The 12619-nt window shown below is 41.0% G+C and overlaps 1 protein-coding gene across 2 annotated transcripts in view; it reads right to left on the bottom strand.

The window, feature by feature from the left end:
• Nucleotides 1–5082, bottom strand: part of LOC145981776 (DDB1- and CUL4-associated factor 13) — a 65232-nt gene extending 60150 nt beyond the window's left edge. The window contains exon 1 of one of the 2 annotated variants that reach the window (XM_083115193.1): nt 4630–5082. In XM_083115193.1, the coding sequence (XP_082971319.1) occupies nt 4630–4645 (16 nt within the window). In that variant the 5' untranslated portion in view covers nt 4646–5082. Of the gene's footprint in view, nt 1–4390; nt 4610–4629 lie in introns of those variants that run through there. The other variant, XM_083115191.1, reaches the window with a different exon arrangement.
• Between the last annotated feature and the right edge of the window lie 7537 nt (nt 5083–12619).

Here is a 12619-nt window from a genome sequence, read left to right as displayed (position 1 = left end):
GTCAATAATGCCAGATGATTTCGTGCAAACGTCAAATCGCGCCGAACTTCAATCAGTGTTGCCAAGGCTCAAAATATAAATAGTGACCCTCGTATTTCCTTGTGAAACAAAAAAATTTGCGAAAATAGACTGTTTCCATTCCGAGAACTAACGCCTTATTTTCGCTTATTTTGAAATTTCTAGGCTTTTCCCACAACTTTTAACGTCAGACTCGTGATAAGGTGGCCTCAATTAGTGAGTATGCCAAATATGAAGGAAATCGGTAAATATGCGATAACGCTCGGACACCTTTAACTGATTTATTTCCTTAATTTTACCACTGGTACTTACCTTTTCTGCATTGCGGAACATTCTTTAAGGCAGGGCATGAAATTTCAAGTTTGAAGTCAGTCGCCGGACTAAAATCTTTGGTCGCCACTATTTTATATTGATAAATAATAAAAATATGAGCAATTATTAAAAAGTTAGGAATTAATGTTTGTGTAGCGCTGTCGTTCTGCACTGAAGTACCACTTATCAATCGCAGCTGCTGGGTCAAACTCTGACAGGAAGGATGGGGGAGGGGGGTTCGTTTACGAAAACTCTGAGCAAATCATCCAGTGTCTCAGTCTTCAGAGAATTCCTGTAAGTAGTCTTGAGTCTGATGTGACAGTTGAAACATCCCTCACATGAGGCTGTGCTCATTGGTAGAACAGCACAAAATGTCAAAATCTGGAGCAAATTGGGGAATCTTGCTGAACACTCCGCACTGTGGATCTTCTCCAGTGTCTGATTCAAAGCTGGAGAAGGAAACAAAAGTTTGTATTCTGTCCACTCTGCTCACAGAACATCAATTTTCTCATTATAAAGGCTCGGGTTCAAGTATATGTAGAGATTCTTTATTTCTTCTATCCCAAACTGAAGAATATTTTCTTTGGGAGGCCAAGGTGTCGAAAACATGCAGAGATGCAATCGCATCTGTTGACATAGACGGCAATGTTTCTGTGATGTACACCTTCGCATTGTTAAGTTTCCTCTAACAGTCTGAAACTCTTGCACATCCCTGCTCTTCCCTGAAATGGATACATGGTCCAAGAAATCTTGTTCGCTTGGTCCAACATTAGATTCCAGGTCAGCCAAAACTGAAATACAGTGTTCAATTCTTATTTTCAGAGATGAAATCAAAAGATTCTTATTTTGTAGTGCCACGCTTAAAGGGTTCAATTGGCCGTAGAAATCCAAAAGGAAGTACAGAAGCTTAACAAATTTAAATTGCTTCAAACTTTTCAGCAAATCCTTAGCTTTGCAACAAACAAGGGCGTCGAGCCCGTTGCCAAGACACACGACACACCGGCTCGGTCCCCTCGACAGACAAAGACCGGGCGTCGCTGCCTATCAAATATCTTTCTGTTATAAATATATAAATGCCACGACTACGCTCAGTTCCTGCGGGGCATGAGACCCCGCATCACAAAGTTCGGGTAAGGGTCTGCTTTTGAATTAAAATTAAATTTATGCTTACTTATCTAAAATTCCAAAATAAGGTAACCATCCTCGTGCTTGAACTTCCCTCGTGATCGCACCCACATCCCACTGACCAGTGAGGATACGCATGCGAGTCGCGAGCGAAATCAGCACGATCGAATCTGACGTCCTTTGGATTGATAAAGCCTCCGCCTCACTGACCAGTGATGGCGGCGGGACACCTCACCAAACCCAAAGGATGCCAGTTAATTTATTCTTATGAGACAAATTTGCTATAAGGAAATACCAATTAACGATTATAAATTTATTTACAAAGCATAGTTAGGTTGAAAGAAAAATATACAATCTTCTGATCAAGAGAAAACTACAATGCCAAAATTAAATTTCTGTTCAAAAATGACTTCCGTAACATAGACTGAAACTTGCTTTCGAGTAAACATACAATCCAGAGAGCTCTCTCTTATATATATATATTGTCCATATCCCATCATAGAACTAACCCAGCTGTAACTTGGTTTCAATTAACGGTGACTAATTATTCAGTAATGGTCGACAAAATTTCTTGGAAACAAAACAAAAGAAAAATTTGATTAACTTCTATCCGTAAATTCCTATTCGTGCTTCTGTCATATTTTCACATCTGCGTTATGTTCTCTAGAACTCATGAGGTATACTACCATCTTCAGGGCCAACCTCTAATAACATTCATAACAAAATATAAGGGGAGCCTTTCTCTACCCAATATCAAAGCCATATCTCGGCCACAAATTACAAATGTCCACGTGGAATTCCTTAACATAACAGGGGACTCTATGTCTACCCTTTTTGGCTACTCACATTGCAAAAGCAAAACAATAGACTTTTGCATAAACGAATTTCTATAGAAACATATACTCGACCGGTCACCTATTATAACTGTTTCTAAAATACATAAAATATAAACCTAAATAAGAGAAACCAATAAACTTTCCTTAACGTTCCGGATACTCAGACTTTAAAACGGACATGTAAACTATATAAGCTGTCAGATTTAAAAGGCACCCTCTGACCAGAGGAATGCTCTCGGATTAATGTAATAAAGAATCAAATTTATTTAAATGAACCTCCTGACCAGGAGAATTCAGAATGATTTAGAAATTACTCGACGAGAAGGATGTATATCTTTGAATTTATATCGGAGTCACACTGACCAGTGACAACTCCAACAGAATTTATGAATCAAAATTTTAAATTACTGATTAAATGTTTATAAATGAATCAAATTATTTATATGCCCGCTAAATCCCCTTTGAGGATCATGCTGACCAGCACAAATCCTGAAAGGTGGCTTACGGAAAACCTCGGACATTGTGGAAGGTAGAGCTGACCAGCCCCTCCCCACACAACGCCCGTATTCTCCCAGCCCTGGACCTCGACAAGCGATTTAATCACCTAACGATTCCGGAATCTACTGCTATACTGATTAATTTTGCCAGCGAAACTGCTGGTATTTATACTTGCGGGATTGCGCAATTCTATTCCCCAACAAAAGATTTCGACAAACTGAAAAGTTATTTTTAGCATCCAACAATTACCCCTTCCAAAAAGGCATATCCAGAAACACAATGCAAGCTAAACTTATTTACAAACCCGCGCAGCGCCGAACGAAAAAGAACCCATTGTTGTTAAGAAAGAAAAATAATGCTACTTCAACTTGCTTCGCGTTCTTTTTCGCTTGGCAGAAACTGCGTTACAATTTTTAACAAAGATAAAATATACATTCAAAAGATTAAAACTCCAAAAGAATTTATACGAGGGCTATCGAAAAGTAATTTAAATATTAAAGAAATTTACCAAAATTTTTCAATCGTCACAGCTTTAGCGCCATCATTGTCTCTTCTATGGGCCACCTGTTCAAGATGATGTCACAACAGCTTTTCATGATTGCAAGAGAGCTCTTATTGCACGTTCTTTGCTGGCTAACCACCTAATAGTGTGGATATCACTCAGTTTTAGAATTTCTTCTATAACTTCTGCAGTTTCTCTCAAGAGGTGAAGTCACATTTGAAACAACGAAATTTTAGTCGCCAGTCCAAAACTTTTGGTCGCCAATGGCGACCTGGCGACCGGAAATTTCGCGCCCTGCTTTAAGGTGAAGTTATGCCTATTTCCATAAAATAGTGTCAACTTTTCATATTACGAGTGATTATTTGTCTTCCTTGTTCCGCTTGGGTAACAGACAATATGGCATGCACTCGTCATGGATCATCGCGCCGTGCTTGTGTTTTGGAGTTGGTATGCAGTGTTTCAACCTTCATAACCGAAAAATACCTACTTTCGTGTTCATTATGTAATCACAAACCACTGACGGATAGCCCCACAAACCATTGCCGGATAGCCCGAAAACAGATTCACGATAGCCCCAAAAACCATTTCTGGCAAGGTTAGGTTAGGTAAGCATAGTTAAAAAAAAAATTATCTTAAAAAAATGCACGTTTGGAAACACTGACGAGACCGTTTGACTTTCGACGCTCTCACCATCTGCACGCACACAATGGAAACAACGGCATAATATGACGGGCAATGCAAGTTTCATACGTAAAAAGTGATTAATTCTTGTTCGGCACCATTCAAATACGAAGTTTTTAGTTTCCCGTGAAAGAAAATACCTCCAAGAACGTCCAGAATGCTAAAGAAACTCATTTCAGTAAGAACTTTCTCCTGTAAATTTGAAGAAATCCGTCCTGGCGATATCGCATATTTACCGAAAATCGGAGAGGGGACCGGTGATCTTCAGTCGTTCCTTATTTGTGTCCGACTCTATATCGTAATGAGAAAGTGGAAAATTGCAATAATTTTGGTCAGGATTTGCATCAAATGTATTTTTTTTTTGGTGTTTTATGTACACACCAAGGCAGTTTTTCTTGTATGGGAAAATATTACTTACCCTTGTAAATATCCCTCTTCGTTTCCCGCAAATAATCATCAGGATTTCTACACAAGACCTTCACTTTCATTTTAGCAATTTTAGTGTCACACCACAGATTACTACTGTCACACTATTCTCTGTCCTACATCACATTCTATACAAAAACTTGTAGGCATGAGGTATTTTCAACGTGCAACACCTGACTGCATAGACATATGCCTGACCATATAACATATAACCACAGAGTAATTACTTACTCTGTGATATAACCATACTTCTTCTTCTTCTTCTTCTTCATGCCCCTCACCGCTTGTATGGTAGCAGTCTTGGGCAACGGTCTGAAAACATTGAGGGCTGGAAATTCGCGCACTAGTATAAACAGCACAATATTTTGTTCCACTTCACTTCACTGTCACTATAACACTGCAATGATGAGGGATGATATCAAAAGCGAAGTTCACACTGTCGAGCAAATCCATAGAGAATCCACATAGTAGAGGGGGAAGGTGATGAAAGTAAAGAGGGCAAGGAGAGAGGAAAAGGAACCTTTTTTCGAAGGAGTCTGTTAAAGAGTGCCTGACGTTGTGTATTCCATAGCGGGCATTGAAAAAATAAATGAGTGGGGGTTTGTTTATGTTCTCCACAGGTACAATTGGGAGAGGGAGTTTGGTGAATTCTTGCCAGATGATCGTTTGTGGTCACGTGTCCCGTTCTAAGGCGTAGGATACAAGTGATCACTTCACGAGGCATTTTTAGGTGATGAAACCAGGGTCGAATAGGGAATTTATCGATGAACCATTTATAAGTAGTGGTTTGTGCCACTGCGGCATGAACCCAATTTTCCCACTGGGAATGAATTTTTTTTTTGACCCGAGGTAAAAGATCAGTATAGGCAAGTCGGATAGGAGAGGGGGAAGGAACGTCCGCAGCTGTTTTGGCATAAAGATCCACTAGGTCTTGATAAGGATTAAGATTGCTATGCGCTTTGACATAAGTGAACTGTACTCGTTGGTCGTTGTGGTGGAGGTGAAAGTACTCCTGTAAAATTAAGGTGGGAAAGAGTTGCAAACGATAAGCTGCCTTACCACAACGAGCGATCGTAAATAATACACTGAGGGCATCTGTGAGAATTAAAGTTTGCGTGTAGTGTGCTTCACGAGCGTGGAGCAAAGCCTGATAAATGGCATAGCACTCTGCCGAGTAAATAGACGCTTCTGACGATAAGGAAAATTGACGTACAACATTGTATCGAGGGACATAAAAGGCACATCCAACGCGGTCGGCATCTTTGGAACCGTCTGTGTAAATAAAAGTGTAGTCGGGCCATAATTCTTTGTAGTATTCGTGTCGACCGAAATCGGTATAATTAATATTAGGGAGAGGGGCGGTGAGTATCGGTAAAGTGTAAATCAAAGGAGATGTAAATGTGAAGCTGAGATGGTAGGCGTCTCGATCAATATTATAACAAGACAAAAAGAAAAGCCGAGGGCGAAAGCGATCGAGGGTTAAAGTTTCGTTCAGTTGTCGTTGAATAGCGAATACGGTATTGAAGGGGTGAGGGTGTCGTTCCCATGTTTTCAATATGTATTTCATGGTAGAGTATTGGTATCTGAAGGAGAGAGGCGGTTCAGTACTCTCTCCATAAACGCTAACATTGGGACTAGAGGCCATTAAGCCGAGGCAAAGGCGGAGTGCCTGACGTTGTAAAATATCCATTTTTTGTAGCCAGCGATCAGACATCCCGCCCAATACGGGAGCCGAATAATCAAAAAGTGAACGAAAACAATTCTTATAAAACAATAACATAATGGAGGGGTGGCCCCCCCATTTGGTAGTGGCAAGCCCTTTCAAAATGTTTAACAATTTTTTCCCTCTTGTGAGCAAATATGTAAGATGTGGTTGCCAAGTTAATTTACGGTCAAAATGAATCCCTAAGTATTTACAGGTTTGAACCACCGGAATTTGATGTAAATGAGTTAAATTGTTAGGATAACGAGTAAGCATATACTGATTGAAAATAATGATCTGAGATTTCTCCGGGGAAAATGATAAACCGCGTAGCGATAATTGATCTCGTAATTGAATGATAAAGTTGCGTAAGTCTAAGATGCCTCGAGTGGCATCTGATGTACTATTATAGAAACAAAAATCGTCAGCATATTGAAGGATATGATGATTAGAATTTAGTGTTTGATGTAAGTATTGTGTATATATATTAAAAAGAATTGGACTGAGTGGGGAGCCTTGTGGGACACCACTCCGGATTAATCGTGGTCCCGTGACATTATGGGGAAACCAAAAAACCAGTATGCGTTCTTGATATAAATGCCATATTAATTGTGCTACCACCGGATGAATATGAAGAGTATCAAGAATTTGGTATAATATTGGAATTTGAACCGAATCGTAGGCATGAGCAACATCTATGAATAAACTAAAGCAATATTGTCGCAATATTTGGCTATTCTGAAGTGCCACTGTAAGGGTACATATAGCATCTTGACTGCCAAGCCCGGTGCGAAAACCCATTTGTGAGGGAGGAAAAAAATTGCGTTTCTCTAAATTCCAAGATATTCGGTGTTGTAAAGTTCTTTCAAATAGTTTAGCCATAACTGGTATGAGAACAATAGGGCGGTAAGACGTAGCATGCATAGCTGGTTTATTTGGTTTTAATATCGGAATAACAACATGTTGGGTCCAACCTCGCGGGATTTTACCCCTACGATAAACAAAGTTAAAAATCGCAGTAAGAATATTAAGTCCTTGTTCTGGTAAATGTTTGAGGATGTCATAAGTGATACCATCATATCCTGGGGCAGTAGATGGGATGTTCTCTAGAATATGTTGAAGTTCCGGTATTGTAACAGCTGGGAAATCTGCTGTGAATGTAATGTTTGTCTGGTCTATAAAGGGGGGAGGTAAGGTGACTGTAGGAGGTGTGAGGAGATCCATAAATTCAACTTCCCAGGCAGTATTAATCGGTCGGGGACGAGGAACATGGGGGTGTCGTAAAGAGTTGAATTTGCGCCAAATGACTCCGATTGGTAGATTCACATCAAGGGACTGACAGAAGAGTTTCCATGCCTGTCGTTTTGCTTTGGTATATGTATTTTTTGCGATAGTCTGAATGTTGTGTAGTACTAGCCAGGTTTCGGGCGTGGGGTGTTTGGCATAAAGTTTTGTGAGTGCTTTTTTTCTGTTTTTGATGGCGGCACATTGAGTGTTCCACCAATGAATCTTGGGAAATCGATCGATGGTAAAAAATTTTTGGCGAGTGCCGCTCCGATCAAGAGCTAACGTAATCATGTGGAGGAATTTGGTATATGTCATAGTCCGTTGGGAGGGTATAGTATCCGTATAATATAATTTAAGAAAATAAGATCGGAAGGTGGTCCAGTTAATAGAGTTACGTGTCCATCGACGGACAGGAATGTCAGTCACGCCTGTATTCGAGAAATTATTCGGTAAACAAAGAAAGATCGGAGTGTGATCACTCCCTCGTAAGTCAAAATCATTGATCCAATTGATATGAGAGAAAAGGTTAGGGGATACTAATGTGAGATCGATACTGGTCGGGCGGGAACCATTGTGTGGATAGTGGGTGGGGGTACCGTCATTCATGATAATAAAATCATTCTCAATGATCCAGTTTTCAATGGTGTAACCTAATCGATCTGTCAGGACATTGCCCCACAGCTGGTGATGGCTGTTAAAATCACCGGTTATTAAATAGGGTCCTGGGAGGAAAGTAAGAAGTTCATTGAGGGTGGATAACGGGATGGTCTGCGAAAAGTGGTGGGGAGGAATATAAAGGGATATGAGTGTGAATAAGTGATGATGGAATTGAATGCGGACAGCAACAATTTCTACGTTATAATATTGAACCAAAGGGAGAGAAGGGGGGAGAGAAAGAAGAGAGTGTGGAATATTTTCATGTACGTAGATAGCAACACCTCGTTGTGTTGGGGGGAAAGGAGGGCCGTAGGAAAGAAAATGTGGTAATCTGTAGTTCTCATATCGTGTGCCTTTCACCTCTTGTAGGCTGAGAATGTGGGGTTTATAATCCGCCATAAGTCGCTGTAATTCACATTTTCTGGCCGAAAAACTGCGGACGTTCCATTGAAAAATGACAGGAAATAACATGGGGGGAGGGAAGAGAGAGAGAGAGAGAACAAAAAGAACACATGAAGGCGGCCTATACCGGGACATTCTAACGGCCCGATATAATAGAAAGTAAATGTGTCGTAAGATCTTGAATTTTGCGAATTAATTGTTCTTGTTCTGTGAAGTCGTGAAGTTTAATAGCTGAATTCCAAAGGTGCGGGATAAGGTCCAGGAGAGAGTGATAGAGAGATTGGTGGTCGCTAGATAATGTCTGATAGTCAGAACGACTGCGATGGACGTCTTGAGACTGGAGACTTGTTCCTGGCATAGCGTTTTTTAGCGGAAGCTGAAGGTTCCGCGGCCGTGGAGATACCGGGGGAATTGCCCGTTTTCCTACGGGTAAGGAAGGACAAATTTCATCCTTTCCTATCGATTGAGAGGGATGTGCTACCACAGTTATGTCGTTATCAGTGTCCGAACTGGAACTGGAGGCATGCCGACAATCCAAGTGTTCAGCACCCGGACGCCTAACCTTTGTTATCAAACTTCTGTGTGGCCGATGGCGGGGTCTGGAAAATTTGTTGTGGTTGGCGAGACCCACCGAGGTGTGGGTGACGCTGGGGCCTGCTTCCGGGTGTAAAAGACTAGGTTCTTCTGTTGTCAACGCTGTGAAAGGATTTTCCCAAGCGCTACTGAGTGGCCCAAGTTGACTAGGAGTCGTATTGAGTTTGCTAGGTTTGAGGGGTGGAAAGTCCCGTTTATTATAAATCGGGTTTAGGATCGCTTCCCTGGAAGGAGGGGCCGAATATGTTCCCAAGATTTTTTGTCTTGCGTCATGGTAGGATAAATTTTCCATGGCCATTTTATTTTGGATTTGTGATTCCTGGCGCCAAATTTCACAGGTGCGATCAAGGGCACCATGACCTTGCTTACAGTTAATACAAAAGGGGGGCTTGTTACAAGGGGTATCATGGCTTTCAGATCCGCAATTACTGCAGATAGGTTTTGACCTGCATTGGGCCCTGCCGTGCGAGTATCTCATACAAACGGAACACTGCAACACTGCCCTGACACGGGGTTTGACTACCAAGACTTCACTGTTGATAAGCACCTTTTCCGGAAGAAATTTTCCATGGAAGGTGAGACAAACTAATTTGGTATCAACTAATCTAGCTGTTCCATCGTCATTCCAAAGTTTTTTCTTAAGACGTTTCGCACTGATAACTGGAAAGGGTGAAGCTATTCCGTCAAGGACATCCTGTTCTGTTACATCCAACTCTATGCCATAAACTAAACCTTCTCGTTGAACTAAACTTTGAGGAATTTTTGCCCGGACTTCAAGAAGGTCGAGGAAGGGGGCATTTTTGACAAAAGCGTTGGCATGTTCTGCGGAATTAAATGTCACACGCACTCGGTTTTTTCCACTTTGTTCTATCAAATAGACAGGAATATCGGCCTTTCTCAGCCTGTTGCCGAGACTGCCGGCAGAAAGTTTGCCAATATTTCGATTCAATCCCTCTAATAACACGACATAGGGTCCAGGGATATCTGAAGAGTACCAGTAAACTAAGGGACTGCGTGGATCCTGTGTGGGCCGCGAAATTTTTTCGTGCACTGTAGGCTCCTCACTTTCCTCATGTGTCCGTTTACCTGGGCCTTTTGTTAATTCAAGCATGGATATATCTTCTGTGTCGAGGTGGGGGTTGGTGTGGCCGACTTGTGCCAATTCTACAAGTCCGGCAGCCGCAGACCGTTCCTGTTCGTCCATCATGGTTGGTAGTTAAATGAGGCCGGCAATTGCCGGCTTCCTCACGACACGAATTTAAATTCCTGCAAGATGCACAGAAATAACACTGAAACACGTATCAACGGGATATGACTTATAGTAGTGGTATTGATCCTATCTCACACACAAAGCTACAGTTTCAGCGCACTAGATCACTATTTGATCCTATCACTGTGAACGCCGAAAACCGAATTTCTCGCCAGTGATATAACCATAGACAAACTACTAGGACACAATCACAGATTATCCCACACATTACTACTTAGACCATTCATTTTCATCCTTTCTTCCTCTTCTTCTTTTTCCTATTACAGCTGGCATTTTTCTGGGTCTCCCTTATCGCACAACACTTCTACAACCCTGTGTTCTGACGTCCGGAGATTGCTTCTATTTTTAAGTTAAATGCCTACGTTGTTAGGTTAGGCTAGCTAGGTTTAGTTCTCTTAGTATAAATAATAACTTTGCAGTGTATTTATGCTAATAGAACCAAACCTAAGAAACCTAACCTAACAACGTAGCCATTTTTCATCTGACGTCAGAACACAAAGTAGCAAAAGTGTTGTACAACAAGGGATGGTTCTCTCTTATCGCACAACGCGAGGACAACTTGTACTGGGAGTCACTGGCGCCTTTGGACATTTCCACTTTGACATGAAAAACGTTTTAAATTCATTCATTTTACAGATAATGACACAAACATGAGATGTGCAAAATATCTCGGCGATATTTGTTTCGGTTCTCGAGAAACACGGCTTCAAACACCGCTGAAATTCACCTACTACGTCACGGATTTGAAAACGTCCCCTTCACAGACAGGAGGCCCTCTGACGTCATCACTTAGAAATGCGTGCAGGCGGGGCTTCTGCTCGTCCCGACAACTTAGCATGTGCCGCGGAAGCGACAGAAAATTCACTTGCTACTGTGTAAAACAAGTATCTTACAACTTCCAGTGCAAAAATCTGTGCTCCATTTCTTGGAGATGAATTATGCCCTAGCAGTATAGTAGTATTTACTATAATTCAGCCACTCGGTAGAGGGTTTTCCCATTAGGGTGAAGAAGCAAACCTTGTAACAGTCAATGGCTGAACACGTGAACAGCCTTGTTCATTGCGAATACATAGGTTAGTTCTGACTGGCAAGAACTTAATGTTATAGGAATGCCTTTTCTGGAATTACAGTTATTTTCGTCATAATATTTTCTCCACAAATTTTAAGATAATACTTTTAGAACACACTGGTTTAAACGCCAATTTCTGCAATATAAGAGGTGATACGGTATAAAAAGGTACGGGGAGTTTTTAAATTTCCTCCAGTAACTGACAGTTTTCTTCAGTTAATATATATATTGCAAATTTTTGTATTTAGCCTACTTTTACGTCGCTTTTCAGTCACTTTGTTTAACCGCAACGATGAGAACGCATGGTTAATTTATTATAATTTATTTATTAATTATCATCTCTAACGTCACATTTCTTCCCACTTTTGGCTAATCGCTACAATGAAGATGAATAACTACAAGCTGTATTCGAAGTCGGGGTGCAGGAGTAAATCCCCCCCCTTCACACACACTACCACCAACTGCACAATCTAAGTATCACCCAACCTGCCATGATAAGAGACGAACTTTTTCTTCTGTCCCATCTCATTTCGAAAACGTTCACTTGTCCCATCTCCTTTTATGAGACGAGACGGAACATGCCTCGTCTCGTGAGCAACACTAGCATTAACAATAGAAGCATCCCCCTAGCTGTCCCCAAAGTCTCGAGCAAACATCTTCCCATGTAACAATTTCCAGTTCAATGAAATGTCACTCACAAGGAAACAGTCATACCCAGGTCGAGAGTCAAACCTGGAACATGCGACTTCCTCAGATAAATCATGAATTTTGTGTATAATAATTACAACGCCAGTTCATTCCTGGTAATTCTGAATCTGCGGTTTGGTTTGCATATATAAGCAGGATAATATTTAGTTTTCGAGGGCTGTACCGTCGAAACGAGGAGTAAAAAATAATAATAATAATAATAAAAAATATTGAAAAAGTTGTTTTTGTATTTATAATGATAAGCCTCTGCATACGTTGTTAATTCTATATTTTTCTAGACTTGAGACGAGAACGAGAATTGCCCTCCCAAACCGAGACGGATGTTTATAAATTGAGACGAGACTGTCAATGAGACATTTACAAATAAACGCGAGACAGACATTTACAACTCTCAACGAGAACGAGACCAAGGCTGCCATGTCTCGTCTCGATATGATCCTTAGTGGTGAAGTTGTGAACCAACCAATTAATGCGTTCGGGGTAACGAGATGAGGCGGCTTTTTTCGCAGTACAAAATTCAAAATAATTATAT

Source organism: Lepisma saccharinum, chromosome 30, assembly GCF_977018435.1.
Source record: "Lepisma saccharinum chromosome 30, izLepSacc3.1, whole genome shotgun sequence".
Lineage (NCBI taxonomy): Eukaryota > Metazoa > Arthropoda > Insecta > Zygentoma > Lepismatidae > Lepisma > Lepisma saccharinum.
This window is presented reverse-complemented; position numbering and strand designations above follow the sequence as displayed.